Below are 21538 nucleotides of genomic sequence, written 5' to 3'. Positions count from 1 at the left end.
CATGTATTCATAAGACCAGACCAGTATAAGTTACCTAGAGACCCTACACAGTTTATAAAGGTGGTCATTAACATTAAATCGATTATTTGGAGAAACAAATGATTTTAGCTCACCTGAGCTGAAAGCTCAAGTGAGCTATTCTGATCACATTTTGTCCGTCGTCCGTCTGTCCGTCCGTCTGTCTGTCCGTCTGTAAACTTTTCACATTTTGAACTTCTTCTCTAAAACCACTTAACCATATTCAACCAAATTCGGCTCAAAGCATTCTTATTGAAAGATGAATAAAAATTGCAGAAATGAAAGAAAAATTTTCATTGAAAGCGGAGAAAACCTCAAAACTGTAAAAAAGGGGGTGCATTTTAAAAAATTTTCTTCTCAAGAACTCCTGAGGCAAATTCAACGTAATTTAGCATGAATAATCCTTATGGGAAGGAAAATATTAATTGCAAAAATTATGGGCTAATTCTGTTTCAAATCGGAGTTTTTACGAAAATAAGTAGAAAGAAAAGGCGTGTTTCAAGCAATTTATAGCATCCATGAGTCTTGGTAAAATGGGTAAGCATGACCGGGCCAGGGCAAAACAAAAGATTGACAGTTATTAATTTGCCAATCTCATTAAAATTTCAAGATATTTACTGACCAGTATATTTGTATTCGCTGTAAATATTGCTGCAAAATAATGCGTAATTGGAATTGACGATTGCCGATCTGCCCCGGCTTTTATTTTGCCCCGGTCCGGGTTTGCATACCCATTTTACCAAGACTCGTATTCCATAATTCTAAAACGAGGTTCTTTGTTTAAAGCAGCCATGACACTATATGATAAACGGGTCGATCTGACAATGATGAATTTGTTTGTTGTGCAACAGTCCGTGTACGAAGGGAATCTTTGAAACATGCAAAATACATTGGTGCCGATTTTGTGAAGTAAATAGAGGCTAAATAGTTCAATGCATTGACAGTTTTCACATATGACGGTGGTGTTAGCTTGTTGTGATTTTCGTTTCGTTTTCATTTATGCTTTGCGTTAATCTGGGAACTGTCGTTTGTATTTCCTGATTTTTACGTATCAAATCAAACAGAGACTTCGGTAAATCAAACAGTTAACTGTACCTGCGCAAATTAAGCAACATCTGATGTATAGGCAATCGGTTTTTAGAACGCAGTTCGCAGTTCGCAGTTCGCAATTGAATAGTGAACTGCGTTCTATAGAACGCAGTTCGCAATTCAAAATTTAGTGCGATTGAATAGTGAACTGCGTTCTATAGAACGCAGTTCGCAATTCAAAATTTAGAATTCATATTTGGGGCCCGCTTGCCTTATATGCAATTCTATGCAATTGAATAGTGAACTGCGTTCTATAGAACGCAGTTCGCAATTCAAAATTTAGAATTCATACTTGGGGCCCGCTTGCCTTCTATGCAATTGAATAGCGAACTGCGTTCTATAGAACGCAGTTCGCAATTCAAAATTTAGAATTCATACTTGGGGCCCGCTTGCCTTATATGCAATTGAATAGTGAACTGCGTTCTATAGAACGCAGTTCGCAATTCAAAATTTAGAATTCATACTTGGGGCCCGCTTGCCTTATATGCAATTGAATAGTGAACTGCGTTCTATAAAACGCAGTTCGCTATTCAAAATTTAGAATTCATACTTGGGGCCCGCTTGCCTTATATGCAATTGAATAGTGAACTGCGTTCTATAGAACGCAGTTCGCAATTCAAAATTTAGAATTCATATTTGGGGCCCGCTTGCCTTATATGCAATTGAATAGTGAACTGCGTTCTATAGAACGCAGTTCGCAATTCAAAATTTAGAATTCATATTTGGGACCCGCTTGCCTTATATGCAATTGAATAGAACACAGTTCGCAATTCAAAATTTAGAATTCATATTTGGGGCCCGCTTGCCTTATATGCAATTGAATAGTGAACTTCGTTCTATAGAACGCAGTTTGCGATTCAAAATTTAGAATTCATATTTGGGGCCCGCTTGCCTTATATGCAATTGAATAGTGAACTGCGTTCTATAGAACGCAGTTCGCGATTCAAAATTTAGAATTCATATTTGGGGCCCGCTTGCCTTATATGCAATTGAATAGTGAACTGCGTTCTATCTAGAACAATTCAAAATTTAGAATTCATACTTGGGGCCCGCTTGCCTTATATGTAATTGAATAGTGAACTGCATTCTATAGAACGCAGTTCGCAATTCAAAATTTAGAATTCATATTTGGGAACCGCTTGCCTTATATGCAATTGAATAGTGAACTGCGTTCTATAGAACGCAGTTCGCAATTCAAAATTTAGAATTCATATTTGAGGCCCGCTTGCCTTATATGCAATTGAATAGTGAACTGCGTTCTATCTAGAACGCAGTTTGCAATTCAAATTTAGAATTCATATTTGGGTACTTTTTAGCTCACCGAAACGAAGTCGGGGGGAGCTTATGCTATACCCTCGGCGTCGGCGTCGGCGTCCGAACCTGGTTAAAGTTTTTGTTGCAGGTCCTGTATCTAAGTTATTACTTGTCCTATCTTCACCAAACTTGCATGGATGATGCATCTTGACCTACTCATGGACTTGAAAGACCTGAATGCTGAATCAGGGCCATGAGTTTCAGATGCTGGAGGAGGTTAAGGTTTTTGGAGCAAGTTAGAGTTTTTGGTGCAGGTGCCCTTTGATAGCAATCATTAGGTTACTACTGGTCCTAACTTTACCAAACTTGCATGGATGGTGCATCTTATGATACTGATGCATCAGACATGCTTTAATGCTGAATCTGAGCCTTAGGTTTCAGATGCTGGATAAGGTTAAGGTTTTTAGAGCTGGTTAACGTTTTTGGAGCAGGTGCCCTTTGATGATTATATCTTAGTTATTACTGGTCCTAACTTCACTAAATTTGCATAGATGGTGCGTCTTATGATACTGATATACCTGGCAGGCTTGAATGCTGAATCTGAGCCATAGGTTTCAGATGGTGGATAAGGTTAAGGTTTTTAGAGCTGGTTAGCGTTTTTGGAGCAGGTGCCCTTTGATGATTATATCTTAGTTATTACTGGTGCTAACTTCACTAATTTGCATAGAGGGTGCGTCTTATGATACTGATATACCTGGCAGGCTTGAATGCTGAATCTGAGCCATAGGTTTCAGATGCTGGATGAGGTTAAGGTTTTAAGAGCTGGTTAAAGTTTTTGGAGCAGGTGCCCTTTGATGATTATATCTTAGTTATTACTGGTCCTAACTTCACCAAACTTGCATATATGGTGTGTCGTATGATACTGATGCTTCTGACAGGAAGGAATGCCGAATCTGAGCCATAAGTTTCGGATGCTGGATGAGGTTAAGGTTTTTAGAGCTGGTTAAAGTTTTGGAGCAGGTGCGCTTTGATGATTATAACTTAGTTATCACTGGTCTTAACTTCACCAAACTTATATGGATGGTGCGTCTTATAATACTGATGCACCTGACAGGCATGAATGCTGAATCTGAGCCATAGGTTTCGGATGCTGAAGGAGGTTAAAGTTTTAAGAGTTTGTTAAAGTTTTTGGAGCAGGTGCCCTCTGATGATTATATCTTAGTTATTACTGGTCCTAACTTCATAAAACTTGCATGGATGATACGTCTTATGATACTGATGCACCTGGCAGGCTTGAATGCTGAATCTGAGGCGTATGTTTCGGATGCTGGATGAGATTTGTTTTTTTGGAACAGGTCACAAATTTTATAGATAATAGCTTGCATAGTTGATTTAACTATAATATTAATGAACTGCAGAGGTAGCTTCAGATGCAGATCTCCATTATCAAAGTTGCTAAAAAAAATTATCCTATCTAAAACCTGCTTGATAGATGTGTTCGTTGTTAAATGATATAATATGATTCCTATGATATAGTATTGTATGATATGATACACTATTGTTTTATATGAAACAATATTATATCATATATTATATTGTAAAAAGTTATATGATACGATATGATATTGTATCAATTTTTTTTGTACATTATGATATGATATTGTATTGTGATATTGTTATGTATAGTATTGTTTATTATGATACAATATTGTATAATATGATATTGTATAATATCACATATATTATATTTTATCACATGCTATTTCATATGATATTGCAACATAATATAGTATCATATGATATGATATTGTATAATATATATCATATCATATGATACGATATTGTATAAAATGAGATTGGTTTATATAATATATTATTATATCAATATATGAAAATGTATTATATGATATTGTATAATGTGATATTGTATCATATAATACAATAAAGTATACTATGATATTGTATGATATAATATAGTACTATATCACATGATATTGTATCAATTAATATGATACAATGTTGTAGCTAATTTTATTGTATCATATGATACAATATCCTACATTGTATTAAATATGATACAATATCATACAATGCAATATCATGCTATAATATTATACAGTATAATATTGTGATGCATTATGTGATATGATATTGTATCATATATTATTATAATGTATCATATCATATCAATATCATAATATATTATGATATTGTATTATGTGATCAAATACAATAATGTATAACAAGATACAATGTCATATCATATGTTACAATATCATATTTCATCATTATTTATTACAGTATTTTATTGTATTATATGATATCTGCAACTGGGTCATCCACCTTACTCGTGGAAGCCGCTTTTGACGACTACTGGGGATCCGGGCTCGACAAAAAAGGCACAATGTACACCGGGATGAAGGCGTGGCCAGGCAAAAACACCATGGGCCAAATACTTACCGACATTGGCCGATCACGACGTCCGAATGCACCGCAGCGGAAACAGTCGGTAAGAAACCAGAAGAACAGATCCTAATTATAATATTGCATTATTATGTAATTATATTGTACGTTAAATGTCAGAAATGCAGACATGTAATCAATGGAGTTTTTAAATATTTTGTCACTTAATTGTAGAGGGCTTAACTCCTTAGAAAAAAGAACAAAATTATACACATGGTTAAATGACATTGATGCTGATATAATATTATTACAGGAAACGCATTTTATCGAAAAACATGAATTTAAGTATAATACAAGGTGGTTTGGAAACTCGATACACAATTTTTCTGATTCGCCATTTAGCAGAGGCACTTCGATTTTGTTTAAGAAAAATATTGAAATAGAAATTCTTGATACTCACAAATCAAATGAAGGAAGGATACTTTTTTTGAACTATATTTTTGATGACAAAACTTTTTCAATAATAAATGTTTACGCCCCAAATAATCAAAATGATCGAAAAACGTTTTTTGAAAAAATAAATTCATGGATTCGAAAATTTTCTATAAATAGTGAAAATATCTTTATAGCAGGAGATTTCAATTGCAACCTAGAAAAAATTAATGATGATCAAAGTATAAAGACGTTTAAAAAAGTACTTACGGGTAACAGTTTAATTGATACATGGTCAAACCTGAGACCAGGGGATATAGGATACACCTGGTGTAATGGGGAAAACGTACCCAAAAGCCGCATCGACTATGCTCTTGTCTCAGATTCCTATGCATATCAAGTAAAAAACATTGTACTCCGGGAGATACCTGGTACGCACTCTGGGGGAACGAGAATGTCTGATCATAAATGTATTAAAGTAACTTTTGATATCAATTCTAACCAAAGAGGACCCGGGTATTGGAAATTAAACACCTCCCTTTTAAAAGAAAATCAGTTTGTAAATGGGATGAAACAACTTATACGGAACTTTGATACAAGTAACAATGCTCACGCAGACTGGGATACTCTAAAAAGCAAAATTAAAGAATACTCAATAAATCAAAGTAAAATGATAAATAAATCCTGCAAAATTAAGATTAAGGAAATTGAAAATAAACTGAGTGAAATAGATGGACCAAACACAAATTCAATAGATATAAACAAAAAACGGCAATTAGAAAAGGAACTAAAAGATCTTATCGATAAGAAAGCAAAAGGTGCTCAAATACGTTCACGCGGAAAGTGGATCGATGAAGGAGAGATTAACTCTTCTTATTTTCTAAAGCTAGAGGCAACACATCAGAATAGCAACAATATCAAATCCATAAAAAAAGGACAAGAATTCATAACTAATAGTAATGACATTTTAGGGGAACTATGTAATTTCTATACAGAACTCTATCAATCTATAGGCATTCATGAAAATAATATCAAGACCTATCTCGATAAAATAGACTTTGTAAATATTCTTAATGATGAAGAAAAACAATCTTTGGAACAATTCCCTACAATAAATGAATGTGATATAGCAGTTACAATGTTAAAGTTGAATAAATCCCCTGGACTTGATGGTTTACCGGGGGAATTTTATCAAACCTTTTGGCCAGAACTTAGAACTCGCTTTTATAATTGTCTACTCCAAACTTTTAATGATAAAAATATGACTTCTTCACAAAAGCTCTCCTTAATTACGCTTATATTTAAAAAGGGGGACAAATCAAATCTTGCAAATTATCGACCTATTAGTCTCACAAACACGGATTATAAAATTATTGCTATTGTCTTAGCAAATAGGCTTCAAAAAGTAATAGACCGTCTTATAAGTAAACATCAATCTGCTTATATCAAAGGGAGATACATCGGGATAAACGCTCGAACCATACATGATATATTTGACTTTTGCGAAAATGAAAATTATAACGAAATTCTTCTTTTCCTTGATTTTAAAAAAGCATTTGATTCTGTTGAATGGAATTTTATTTTTGAAACTCTCAAAAGATTTAACTTTGGTGATAACTTCCTCAGCTGGATATTCATACTCTATAATGAACCAAAATTTAGATTAAAAAATAACGGATGGATTACAAAAACATGCTCTATGAATAGAGGCATTAGGCAGGGATGTCCTGTCTCCGCTATAATATTTCTTTTTGTGACGGAAATACTATCTTTAACCATTATGGAAAACAAAGAAATTGCTGGTTTCAAAACCCAATATATGACAAAAGAAATAAAATTGATTCAACATGCAGACGACGCTACATTACCGCTTAGAGACAAACAATCACTAAAGGCTGCGCTACAATGTATAAATAGTTTTGGTTCGATATCTGGCATGTCGTTAAATATAGATAAAACAGAATGTATGCTTCTTGGTGATTTGAAAGGAACAGAAAACACAATACATGGAATTAAGATCAACTTTGACTGTACAAAAGTTCTAGGTACATATATTGGACACAACAAAGAAAAGTGCATTGAAAAAAATTGGGGAGATAAACTGAAAGAACTAGAGAGACTTTTTGAATCGTGGAAAAAAAGAAAATTAACTATATTCGGAAAAACATGTATTATTAATAGTCTAGCTATCTCCAGATTGATCTACAATATATCAATATTACCATCCCCAAGTTCTGATATTATTAAATCTATAAATAGATTGATTTTCAATTTTATCTGGAATAAAAAGGATCGAATAAAACGAAAAACCCTTATTGGAGATGTAAAATATGGCGGAATAGGAATAGTAGATATAGAATCAAAAATCAAAGCTATTAAATCATCTTGGATATCTTATATATTAAACGGTGAAAATAACTTGCTCTATTTTCTAGAAAATTTCAAACTGAAAGATGATGACATACTTTATATATTACACACAAATAAAATAGATCTGCAAAACCACTTTCTCCTAAAAAAGCTACCAATATTTTACAGAGAGATATTTGAAGCATTTAGTTATTCAAAAACCACTAAAGAGGCAAATGCTATGTCAACCCCTGAATTTTTACAACAGCATATTTGGGGCAATAAGTTGTTCATGTTTAAAAACAAAACACTTTATTTTCAAAACTGGTTTAATAAAGGTTTTAAATATGTCAAAGATATTGTTGACGAAAATGGGCTAAAACCACTGGAATTCTTTTCGAATATATTAGCCCAAAAGAACAATTTAATCTGTGAATATTTTATAATGAAAAACGTATTTCATAAATTTAAAAAACAGTTTGACCTAGGTCTGGCTAAACATACGACTGTTATTCACAGACCGCAGTTTCTATTTCATGGTAACATATATGAATCGATAGATGATAAAAAATGTAAATTTTACTATAAGATTTTTAGAGATCACAAATTTGAAAAGCCATACTATATCAAGAAAATACTTAAGGACCTTAATATTGAAGGATCAGAATGGATAAAAAACATTTATATAAACAAAGTCGTTAACATGTTTGACAAACAAATCGCAGATTTTAACTATAAACTATTAAACAACATACTTATAAGTAGAGAATATCTCAGTAAATGGAAAAACGATTCTAGTGCATGCTTGTATTGTAAGCACTCTAATGAAACAATTAAACATTTACTATATGATTGTACAAATGTCAAAAAAATATGGAATATTGTTAGCATTATCTTACATTTTGTGGTTTCATGGAAACATGTAATTGTTGGACTATATAAAGAAATCAATAACAAAGTTATCGTTTATAATAATGTTATATCGTTTGTAGCACTTAGAATTTATAAATACAAGATGTGGTGTAGAATAAATGATGATATTGAAAAACCAGAAGACATAATTTCGCACGTGAAAACGTCCACAAAAATATTTTACTTAGCCCTGAAAAAATCAAAATATAGTAATTTTAACATAGATATGCTTAGGCTTTTATTTGAGAAGCTGTAATATTATTTTTGAACTATGATTAACAATGTATCACAAAACTGATATGGGCTTATGTTTAATATGAGTACATGTATACATCTTCTGGATGTCTAGTCTTCATGTATCTTCTTTTTTTTTTTTCCTTATGCATGTATTTACTTTCCAATTATAAATTAATTTCATATTCCACGCTACTGGAGGGTTTCTGTCTCTCCAGTGGAGCTGCTATAGGGGAAAACGAGGACTCTGTAAGATGTGTGATGATATCCCCTGTGGCAGCAACCATATGTGCATGTATTTCATTATATGAACGTCTTTTTTTTTTTAATTCAAGGACGAAAATCATCCATCATATTATATTTGTTTAAATGAGATAGTCTTTTCGTTATATACGTATATTTTTATATTTTCTATAATATGTATTTCAAATATACTTAAAATGTCAAACATACATTATAAATTTTTCTTTCTGTTCTATTGTTACTATTATAAATACTTAAATATGTCATCCTGCGAGATGATTTAGAAAAACTACTATTTCTGTGTATTATTAATATTTTTCTTTATATGCTTGTATTAATGACATAACTCAAACTGAATATATACATATATAATATTGATATTAATTATAACTTGTCGGATCCAGGGGGCCCCTGGCACCCCAGGTGACGATATACCTGAGGGTCTCTGCGGAGATGTTGCCTCGCTTGTAATGTAATTTATTGAATAAAATATATATATAGAAAAAAAAAAAAAAAAAAAAAAAAAAAAAAAAAAATATGATATATATTGTACTGGTATCATAGGATGCAATATAGTATTTTATATTATCGTATTGATAAACATTGTATCATATAATACCCTATGAAATGAACATATGATTATTATACAATTTTTATTATATGTTATTGTTATACGATATTTTGTCAAAACAGTATCCATGTATATCCAAGATCATTAACTATGATTTTCAAATAATATGATAAAGGTGGTCTCATAAAGGTGATTCCTCAAAAAGGTGATCCCTCGTCTCGGTGAGCTTTGTAATCTGTTATTACCTATGTTTAAGAATCGGGCTTATATGCAATTGAAAAGTGAACTGCGTTCTATCTAGAAAGCAATTCGCAAATCAAAATTTAGAATTCATATTCGGGACCTGAATTTTTCAGGGGCATCTACTAGTGGTATTTCACTACCACTGTGAAAATATGGTGATGCAGTTATCTATAGTTTCTGAGAATCGGGCTTATATGCAATTGAATACTGTAGTTTCATTGATATTCAAGGGCATCAATTTTCGTGGATAAAGTGAAAATCACAATATCAAGTATACGTAAATTAGTGGCCAATGAACCTATCAATACAAAATGTTAATTAAAATTGCACTTCAATGAATATTTAATTTCGTGGATCAACTAAACAATGATCCACGAAATTCATATCCTTATCTAGTGACACTTTAGTAACTATATTTTTATTCATATGCACTGATAATAAATGAAAATAATATATATATTTCAAAGTACATTTTATTTATTTTTTATCCATGCTTGTGTGCATGCATATTTCAGCATGCGCAGTCTAATATTTCCGGACACGACTTCCTACTAGACTGTGAAACTTGCAAAGTTGCGTTAGCGCGACGGCGTGTTAAGCAAAGTTGTGTTAGCGCGACGGCGTGTTGTGCAAAGTTGTGTTAGCGCGACGGCGTGTTGTGCAAAGTTGCGTTAGCGCGACGGTGTGTTGTGTACATGTGTTAGCGCAATGTCTCGTTTATCTGAACGCGATGTCGCGCTAATGCAAATGGCCCTATCCGGACACCATACAGATCTCAAAAACTATAGATTACTGCATCACCAAATTTCACAGTGGTAGTGAAATACCACTAGTAGATGCCCCTGAAAATTTCGGGCCCCAAAAATGAATTGCGAACTGCGTTCTAGAACGCAGTTCACTATTCAATTGCATATAAGGCAAGCGGGCCCCAAATATAAATTCTAAATTTTGAATCGCGAACTGCATTCTAGATAGAACGCAGTTCACTATTCAATTGCATATAAAGCAATCGGGCCCCAAATATGAATTCTAGATTTTGAATTGCGAACTGCGTTCTAGATAGAACGCAGTTCACTCTTCAATTGCATATAAGGCAAGCGGGCCCCAAGTATGAATTCTAAATTTTGAATTGCGAACTGCGTTCTAGATAGAACGCAGTTCACTATTCAATTGCATATAAGGCAAGCGGGCCCCAAATATGAATTCAAAATTTTGAAATGCGAACTGCGTTCTAGATAGAACGCAGTTCACTATTCAACAATTTGAATTGCGAACTGCGTTCTATAGAACGCAGTTCACTATTCAATTGCATATAAGGCAAGCGGGCCCCAAGTATGAATTCTAAATTTTGAATTGCGAACTGCGTTCTATAGAACGCAGTTCACTATTCAATTGCATATAAGGCAAGGGGGCCCCAAATATGAATTCTAAATTTTGAATTGCGAACTGCGTTCTATAGAACGCAGTTCACTATTCAATTGCATATAAGGCAAGGGGGCCCCAAATATGAATTCTAAATCTTGAATTGCGAACTGCGTTCTATAGAACGCAGTTCACTATTCAATTGCATATAAGGCAAGCGGGCCCCAAGTATGAATTCTAAATTTTGAATTGCGAACTGCGTTCTATAGAACGCAGTTCACTATTCAATTGCATATAAGGCAAGCGGGCCCCAAGTATGAATTCTAAATTTTGAATTGCGAACTGCGTTCTATAGAACGCAGTTCACTATTCAATTGCATATAAGGCAAGCGGGCCCCAAGTATGAATTCTAAATTTTGAATTGCGAACTGCGTTCTGTAGAACGCAGTTCACTATTCAATTGCATATAAGGCAAGCGGGCCCCAAGTATGAATTCTAAATTTTGAATTGCGAACTGCGTTCTATAGAACGCAGTTCACTATTCAATTGCATATAAGGCAAGCGGGCCCCAAGTATGAATTATAAATTTTGAATTGCTAACTGCGTTCTATAGAACGCAGTTCACTATTCAATTGCATATAAGGCAAGCGGGCCCCAAGTATGAATTCTAAATTTTGAATTGCGAACTGCGTTCTGTAGAACGCAGTTCACTATTCAATTGCATATAAGGCAAGCGGGCCCCAAGTATGAATTCTAAATTTTGAATTGCGAACTGCGTTCTAGATAGAACGCAGTTCACTATTCAATTGCATATAAGGCAAGCGGGCCCCAAGTATGAATTCTAAATTTTGAATTGCGAACTGCGTTCTATAGAACGCAGTTCACTATTCAATTGCATATAAGGCAAGCGGGCCCCAAGTATGAATTCTAAATTTTGAATTGCGAACTGCGTTCTATAGAACGCAGTTCACTATTCAATTGCATATAAGGCAAGGGGGCCCCAAATATGAATTCTAAATTTTGAATTGCGAACTGCGTTCTATAGAACGCAGTTCACTATTCAATTGCATATAAGGCAAGGGGGCCCCAAATATGAATTCTAAATCTTGAATTGCGAACTGCGTTCTATAGAACGCAGTTCACTATTCAATTGCATATAAGGCAAGCGGGCCCCAAGTATGAATTCTAAATTTTGAATTGCGAACTGCGTTCTATAGAACGCAGTTCACTATTCAATTGCATATAAGGCAAGCGGGCCCCAAGTATGAATTCTAAATTTTGAATTGCGAACTGCGTTCTATAGAACGCAGTTCACTATTCAATTGCATATAAGGCAAGCGGGCCCCAAGTATGAATTCTAAATTTTGAATTGCGAACTGCGTTCTGTAGAACGCAGTTCACTATTCAATTGCATATAAGGCAAGCGGGCCCCAAGTATGAATTCTAAATTTTGAATTGCGAACTGCGTTCTATAGAACGCAGTTCACTATTCAATTGCATATAAGGCAAGCGGGCCCCAAGTATGAATTATAAATTTTGAATTGCTAACTGCGTTCTATAGAACGCAGTTCACTATTCAATTGCATATAAGGCAAGCGGGCCCCAAGTATGAATTCTAAATTTTGAATTGCGAACTGCGTTCTGTAGAACGCAGTTCACTATTCAATTGCATATAAGGCAAGCGGGCCCCAAGTATGAATTCTAAATTTTGAATTGCGAACTGCGTTCTAGATAGAACGCAGTTCACTATTCAATTGCATATAAGGCAAGCGGGCCCCAAGTATGAATTCTAAATTTTGAATTGCGAACTGCGTTCTATAGAACGCAGTTCACTATTCAATTGCATATAAGGCAAGCGGGCCCCAAGTATGAATTCTAAATTTTGAATTGCGAACTGCGTTCTATAGAACGCAGTTCACTATTCAATTGCATATAAGGCAAGCGGGCCCCAAGTATGAATTCTAAATTTTGAATTGCGAACTGCGTTCTGTAGAACGCAGTTCACTATTCAATTGCATATAAGGCAAGCGGGCCCCAAATATGAATTCTAAATTTTGAATTGCGAACTGCGTTCTGTAGAACGCAGTTCACTATTCAATTGCATATAAGGCAAGCGGGCCCCAAATATGAATTCTAAATTTTGAATTGCGAACTGCGTTCTATAGAACGCAGTTCACTATTCAATCGCACTAAATTTTGAATTGCGAACTGCGTTCTATAGAACGCAGTTCACTATTCAATTGCGAACTGCGAACTGCGAACTGCGTTCTAAAAACCGATTGCCTGATGTATAAAGAAAGAACTAAAATGCAATTCATTCAGGCTATCGGTAATTCGGTATCATCTTTTGCGTAATGGTAGAATAATGCAATATGTTTTGTTGAGATGCACGGTATTTTCTAGAGTTTATTCAGTTTAAATAGAGTTTAATATCGCTGACTGAAATATGTAGGTATATACATGTATATGATTCATTTTGAAAAATAAATTGTGTTCTTTATTTGTTATGGTGCATGTTTTTTGTGTTTAATTGTTTACATTTTCTATTTACTTGCCATATTTGAGTGTTAAGCTTCGAATTATAAGTAAGATACAGAGATTTGCTCACAATTCTATGTTTGTACACAGATCTGAGGCCATTCATTTTTTTCCATTTTAAATGCCGAATAGGAAATACCAAGTTAAAAATCTTAAGCTGAATGTAATAAACTCATGTGAAAAAAATATAACTCAAAACTAGCAAAATTTAGAGCTCATCTTGCTTATAATTCTACGATTGACGCTGAAACTTTGGTTGATCATTAGAAATTCTATATGAATTAGAGTATGTTAAATACTTGTACACAAAACAATTAAAGAATGATATGCTGTATATAAATACTCTCTGGGGCCCTCTCTTTATATAATGAATAATGTGAAATGTGAGTAAATAAAAACGACATCGTTAAAACAGTTTCCATAGTTCTGACACATTTCTGTTGCGGGGATAAAAGAATTATCGCTATTCCTAAGAAAATATTACAGCGGAAAATTATCCTGGTTTGTAGCCATTTGTAATTTTTGAATAAAAATGAAAATAATGGATGGGCCATAGTAAATTATAGTGATGTGCCTGTCAATATGGTAACAACGGAAAAATCCGGTTATTAAAATGGTGAAAATGGCGGGCGGGCGGCTGCCCTCAAGGATACCCTCATTGTACGGATAACTCCTCCTACAGTTCTCAAGATAGGAAGTTGTTCTTTTGCAGATCAATTGTACATATATCAGAGGTGTGCATATTGCTAGGATTTTGATTTCCGATAATTTGTGATAAAATACCAGCTTTTGAACTTTTTTGGCAAAATATTGCATATAAGGTACTCCATTTCACTGGATACGGGTTGACATGGATTATGGATACAGTTCACATTAAAGAAAAACAGGTTTGCTGTCACATTGACAGCTTTTCACTTGTAGCTCTTTAACATGTCACGTGACAACATTTTTCATTCCAGTGTATTCATCGATCAAGTGTGGGTAAAGTTATAAAAGTCACGAGTGTACGCGAGGTAAACAACAGTCATTTAATTATAATGGAGAACACAAATAAAATTGTTGAATATTTTTTATTTGAGAAATTGTGCGCATTGAGGTGCAATTTTCTTCTTCACATATATACATGTAGGATTATTTTGATAAAATACAATAACTATTATATTTAAAAAAAAAATACAATAACTAGTAAGTAGTTGAGGAAGAAAATGTACCTATATGCTCTCATATATTTTGATCGCTGTATTAAGTGGGGAGGGGGGGGGGAGGGCAAAACGAAAATACAGGGAAATAGAAGTTATATAACAGTGAACCCCAACCAAATATTTAGTTCTATATCTTGCGCAGGATTTTCTTATTAGTGTAAAAACAGTATTTCATGAAGGTGCAATGTCAAAGATTACGTGTATGCAAAAATAAGTGTAAAATTCGAATACTTTACAATATTTTTTTTTTTGTTATTCTACCGAGGGCCATATGGCACAATATCTGTTGAACGCCCATTGTTGCTCAGGTGAGCGATGTGGACCCATGGGCCTTTTGTTTTCATTAAAACTCGATTACTGACGCCAATGATATACTATTTTTCAGTACAATAATCTTTACTCATATTTTTTTAATGAAATTTTACAAAGACTACGAACAATCATAAAAATAAATGTGTTCAAACATTAATAACAGTAAACCGTCGATATTCTGGTATAGATTTTTATTACGTTGTCTTTGTAGATGAGCCATGAGGACATCATATTTGAGACGTTCTATCATAAGAGCGGCAAAGAGTTCCAGTGTATGTACCTAGATGGAATGAGGTTTTACCTGGACGACTGGGGGTCAAAGGTGAGGAATCACATATATTATTTATTGAGTCTAAAACTGTTTGAAATTAAAGTGACGGAAGAATGCATTAGTATGGATAGTAAAGGATCGGTTGTCTGTTACAATGGAATTGATCTATAGAGCTGGAATTGGTTTCTGTCTTTATAAATGCCATATCGATTTCCGCTCCGTTTCTTGATTTTTGGCCATACACAGCAAACGCTTGCATTTGGGTTATAGTTCTCATAATAATTGTGCCGTCTTGTAGCCGGAAATTTTTTATCCGGTACGGCTTGGTTTTTTCTTTTATTGTTTACTTTCTATTTCCTAACTTGTATATTGCACGGGTTTTTTGGATCACTCGTCGTCCAACCTCAGGTCTGCACAGTCATGCACTGTTTTTCTAGTCTGCCAACAATGTAAGTATCTGAAAGTCATTATCTTTGAGTCTTTTTGTTGTTAGGTTATATTTTTTACTTTCTGCTATGTATTTTGATAAATTACAGTAGTTTTTTCTTACATATTTCTATGGTTTAGGTTAGGGGAGTTTGTTACATTTTCATGTATACATTTAGACTAGGTATATGTGAACTTCTCAGTCATGTAATGTTAATATACTGATAAAATTTAAGCTTCATTATACGTATTTACACATTTTCATGACATTATCTATTTTTTGGCTCTGTACATCACATTTATTGTTTTTTCTTTTCTTGTAGTTTTTCACCATGTTTTTGAATAAATATAATCATCAAACGACATGCGTTAGCTAGCTGTATTCAGGAGACAGCATAGTGAAAAAATTGCAGAATACAGAAATCAACCATGGCTCAGAAGGGAGAAACTTCTACTCCAGAAAATACATCAAGAAGAGTAAGAACACTCACACCTAAAGCACAAGAAGTTTATCTGGATAAAGTGAACAGATATGAATTCATAATTTCACGTTGCATTGATGAAATAAAGAATATTTTAATGGATATAGCATCCTGCAGTAAAGAAATAAAAGTCTTAACATCGTCAAAGACCGACCTTGAAAACAGCCATAAACGCTATCAAGACATTTATCAAGAATTTAGTGAATTCTTGTCTAATACATACACTAAAGAAAGTATTGAAAAGTTGGCTTCTGTTGAGAGAGACTTTCTGAACATAGATAAGAAAGTTCAAAACGCTTTAGTAAAATTACAAGATGACATTGATTTTGTGCAATTGGAAACTTATTCGAGTACATCCCACAATACTTCCAAATCTACATCACTTAGCCGACGCTCAGTGCGTTCCCTACAAAAAGCAAAAGAAGCAGAAACTCGTCTGAAAATTGCTGAGCAATCTGCTCAACTTAAAAAACAGAAATCAAAAATCGCCGTAGAAGAGAAAATTCACTTAGCACAAAGTCAACAACAACGGGAAGATCTGGATACAGAATTAGATCTACTTCAAAAACAAGCAGAACTCGAACTGGCAAATATGCAGCTGGAATTCGAACTTGAAGCGGAGGGAGAAAGTATCAAACATGAAGATTTAGGACCCAACATGCCCACTGTTCCAAGTATATCTGGTGATCAGAAGACAAGAAACTTTGTTGAAAATCTTACATTAAACCAAGATGTGAAACCTTCTGGTCGTAGAGTTCGTACTAATTATCAGCAGGAAGTGAATCCTGATTCAGACAAAGAAAATCATCCTGTACATACTTCAGATGTCCGTCATCATGATCAACAAAGCAGAGACAATGATAACCGTACTCCACTACAAGCTACTTTGAATTTACCTTTACAGAACAATTCAAATTCCTCAAATTATCTTCTCAAGAAAAACTTATTGTTGGAAAGTTTTCAGCAACAACGTTTTGATGACAAATCAGATAGATATGTGGTGTGGAAATCACAGTTTAAGACAATAGTTTCAGAAATCTGCTGTTCTCCGTTAGAAGAAATGACTCTTTTGACAAACTGTACGAACAAAAACTCAGAAGCTCACAGATTGATCATGAGCCTTAGAGCGTCCTATGCAAGTGATCCAAAGTTATGTTTAGTGAACATTTGGAAACGTATGGATGAAAGATTTGGCTCTCCAGAATTACTTGAATCATCATTGAAATCTAGACTACAGGCTTTTACGAATTTCACAGACCCAAAGAAGTTGTATGAACTCCATGACTTACTTTGTGAGATACAAGCCGTAAAAAGCATTCCAGAATACAGTGTCATGTTTTCTTACCTTGATTCATCCTTAGGATTGAAACCTACAATTCAACAACTTCCTCGTTTTCTCCAGGATAAGTGGATCAATCGTGTGGTCAATTACAAAAAAGAACATTCAACAGCCTTCCCTCCTTTTGGTGAATTTGTATCTTTTATTGGTGAGATGAGCATCATCAGAAATGATCCTGGATTGATGTTTGATACTTCTAAACAACCTCGATTTGACCGCAAAGATACAAAAGTCAAAACTGTGTTTACTCACAAAACTGACATTTCATCTGAAACAACAAACATTGGACATCAATGTTTGATTCACAAAGGATCCAAACATACCATAAACAAGTGTAAAGCTTTCTGAACCAAAAGTATCGAGGACCGTAAACATATTTTACGTGATCATAACATTTGTTTTCGTTGCTGTGAAACATCGGATCACTTCGCTAATCGTTGCAAAGCTAGAATTTTGTGTGATGTGTGTAAAAGTAACTATCATTGTACCGCTCTTCATGAGGATGTTAGTTACCGTCAAATGTCGAGGAACTTTCCTTCACCACAAACCCATGGCGAGGAGGAAAACTTCTCTTCTGGAATTGTGAACCAGTCTGTCACTACCAAGTGTACCGATATTTGTTGTGAATTCAGTGGAAAGTCGTGTGCAAGGATTGTACCAGTGCGGGTGTTTGTTCAAGGTCAACCTGAAGCATCGATACTCACTTACGCCATGTTGGACGACCAAAGCAACAGAACTCTCGGTAAAAGTTACCTTTTCGACGCTTTGTGTATCAAGACCATGGCAGTGGACTATACTATGCAATCATGTTCAGGCAAGATTGCAACACGAGGACGCATTGTTGACAACCTTATCGTAGAATCGTTCAATGACAATCGCCAATTAAAGTTACCACCTGTGTTGGAGTGTGATAGTATACCCAATAGTCAGGCAGAGATACCAACTCCGGATATCGCTCTTCATTATCCACATTTGCAGGATATTGCTCGAGATCTACATCCATTGGATCCATCTATGGAGATCCTCTTGCTAATTGGACGGGATCTTCCAGAAGCCCATCACGTCATTGATCAGCGATTAGGACCATCACGATTTCCCTTTGCTCAACAATCTCCCTTAGGATGGACTATAATTGGAGACATTTGTTTGGCTGGAAAACACATTCCACCATTACAGGTCAACAGAACCTACGTAGACAGAAGTGGTCGACCTACAATGTTGGAACCATGTACACAGATGTTAAACATTAAAAACACTGTTATCACCTCGAATAAGACCGTAATTGAGAAAACAGACGTCTTCACGAAAACATCAGATGACAACAAAGTTGGTCTCTCGATTGAAGACCACACTTTTCTGAATATTATGGACAACAAGTTTCATCTTGATCCTACTGAGGGTAAATGGACTGCGCCATTGCCCTTCCGGCAAAATCGTGAACAACTTCCAGACAACTACTCACAAGCGTTATTCCGGCCCAAATGTCTTGATGCTTCTCTAAGAAAAAACAACACAAAAAAAGAACATTTCATTGCGTTCATGCAGAAAATATTCGACTGTGATCATGCAGAACTAGCTCCGATAATACCACCTGACAAAGAACATTGGTATCTTCCCCTGTTTGGAGTCTACCATCCTCGTAAACCAGATCAAATTCGCGGAGTTTTCGACTCCTCAGCTGAATTCAAGGGTGTGTCATTAAATGAACAATTGTTACAGGGACCTGACTTCATAAACAACCTCTTAGGAATTCTCATTCGATTTAGGAAGGAAAATGTAGCTGTAGTTGCCGACATCCAAAGCATGTTTCATTCATTCCTGGTTGATGAAGACCATCGGGATTATTTACGTTTTATGTGGCACAGAGATAATGACATTGAGAGACCACTTATTACTTATCGAATGAAAGTTCATGTGTTTGGCAATCGTTCTTCCCCATCTGTTGCAATGTATGGATTACGTCGTATTGGTGATTTGGCTGCTGAAAGTCATGGACAGGAAGTGAAAGACTTTATCGTGAATGACTTCTACGTTGATGACGGATTGAAATCTTGTGCAACTACTCGTGAAGCGATTAACATTCTACAGAAGACTAAAGATGCCATGAAAGAGTATGGTGGATTGCGACTTCATAAATTCGCTTCAAATGAAAAAGAAGTAATGGAAGCTTTTGACTCGAATGATTTGTCAAAGAATATTGTGGACCTTAACTTTGAGAAGGATGTCTTAACTCAAAGCAGTCTTGGCCTTCTATGGGATTTACAAACAGATACCATACGATTCAAAATTTCTAGTGAAGACAAACCATCTACAAGGAGAGGTGTACTTTCAGTTGTGAATCGTCTCTATGATCCACTTGGATTCATTGCTCCTGTCGTCATACAAGGCAAGATTATTCTGCGTAAAGTTGTGTCAAACACCTCCAGCTGGGATGAAGCCCTACCTGAACATTTGCTCAAAGAATGGGAAAAATGGAAAAATAACTTACCTGATTTGGAAAACTTACGTATTCCTCGTGTGATTGTTCCCAAATTGTGTGAAGCGTTTAGAAGGGAGTTGCTAGTTTACTGTGATGCGTCTGAACTAGCCATAGCTGCTGTTTGTTATTTAAAGGCAAAGTATTCAGATGGTTCTTCATCTCAAGGATTTGTTCTAGGAAAAGCAAAAGTGGCACCTGTTAGTGGACATACAATTCCTAGACTGGAACTATGTGCCGCAGTGCTTGCTACCGATATAGCACAAATAGCCAAGGAACAGTTAAAAGTGAAAATAGATGACATCAAGTTCTTCAGTGATAGTCGTATTGTATTAGGATATATTAACAACACGAAAAAACGTTTCCTTGTGTATGTGGCTAACCGCATTGCTCATATCCACAGTCTCAGCAGTCCGACCCAATGGTACTATATTCGCAGTGAAATGAATCCAGCAGATGTGAGCACAAGAGGAATTCTTCCAAATGAAATGGAAAAGTGTGCATGGCTTTCAAACATAGAAAACGTGGAGATTGTGCCCTCTATTGAACAATTTCCTTTAGTGAGCCCCGAAGAGGATAAAGAAATCCGCTGTAATAAAACTGACATTGAAACAAAAACAGCTGTGGGTCTGGACAATGAACTCCTTACAAGATTCTCAAAGTGGAACAAACTGGTTGCTGTAGTTGCTAAAGTTTATGGTTTCATTCAGAATTGTCGTAACCCAAAGAGCAAATTGAGTGATGTTCAACTTCTTCACAACGCTGAAACAGTTATAATTAGAGACATTCAGAAAAAATTCTATTTAGAGGAAATTGAAAATATTAGAGACTCTAAGCCTGTGTCGAGAAATAGTTCTATTCAGAAACTTGACCCCTACATCGACAGTGAAAGGATTTTGCGTGTTGGTGGTCGCTTGAAAAAATACAATGATGATCCTCTATTCAAGAATCCAATCATTTTGCCTGCAAAACATCATGTTACCACTCTTATTGTCAGAAAACTTCATGAAGATGTCAGACACCAAGGACGTCATATAACAGAGGGTCATATTCGTTCTTCTGGATTTTGGATCGTCGGAGGTAAAAGACTCATTTCATCTGTTCTTCATAAGTGCGTCACTTGCAGAAAACTTCGGAAAAAACCTGAACATCAGAAAATGTCCGACTTGCCCGAGGATCGTCTCATACCTGGACAACCACCATTCTCTTCTGTTGGAGTTGATATATTTGGACCATGGAACATCATTACACGACGTACCAGAGGTGGTGCAGCAAACAGTAAAAGATGGGCTGCTCTATTCACTTGCCTCACTACCAGGGCCGTGCATATTGAAGTTGTGGAAGAAATGACATCCTCCTCATTTATTAATGCGCTTCGTCGG

General features: G+C 35.1%; 1 protein-coding gene across 1 annotated transcript in view; it reads left to right on the top strand.

Annotated features, from left to right (window-relative positions):
• Nucleotides 1-21538, top strand: part of LOC117682118 (uncharacterized) — a 43606-nt gene that overhangs the window by 13585 nt on the left and 8483 nt on the right. The window contains exon 10 of the mRNA XM_066080913.1: nucleotides 15374-15484. Coding sequence (XP_065936985.1) covers nucleotides 15374-15484 — 111 coding nt within the window. The remainder of the gene's footprint in view (nucleotides 1-15373; nucleotides 15485-21538) is intronic.

This window comes from Magallana gigas, chromosome 4, assembly GCF_963853765.1.
Source record: "Magallana gigas chromosome 4, xbMagGiga1.1, whole genome shotgun sequence".
In the NCBI taxonomy this organism is placed as follows: domain Eukaryota; kingdom Metazoa; phylum Mollusca; class Bivalvia; order Ostreida; family Ostreidae; genus Magallana; species Magallana gigas.
This window is presented reverse-complemented; position numbering and strand designations above follow the sequence as displayed.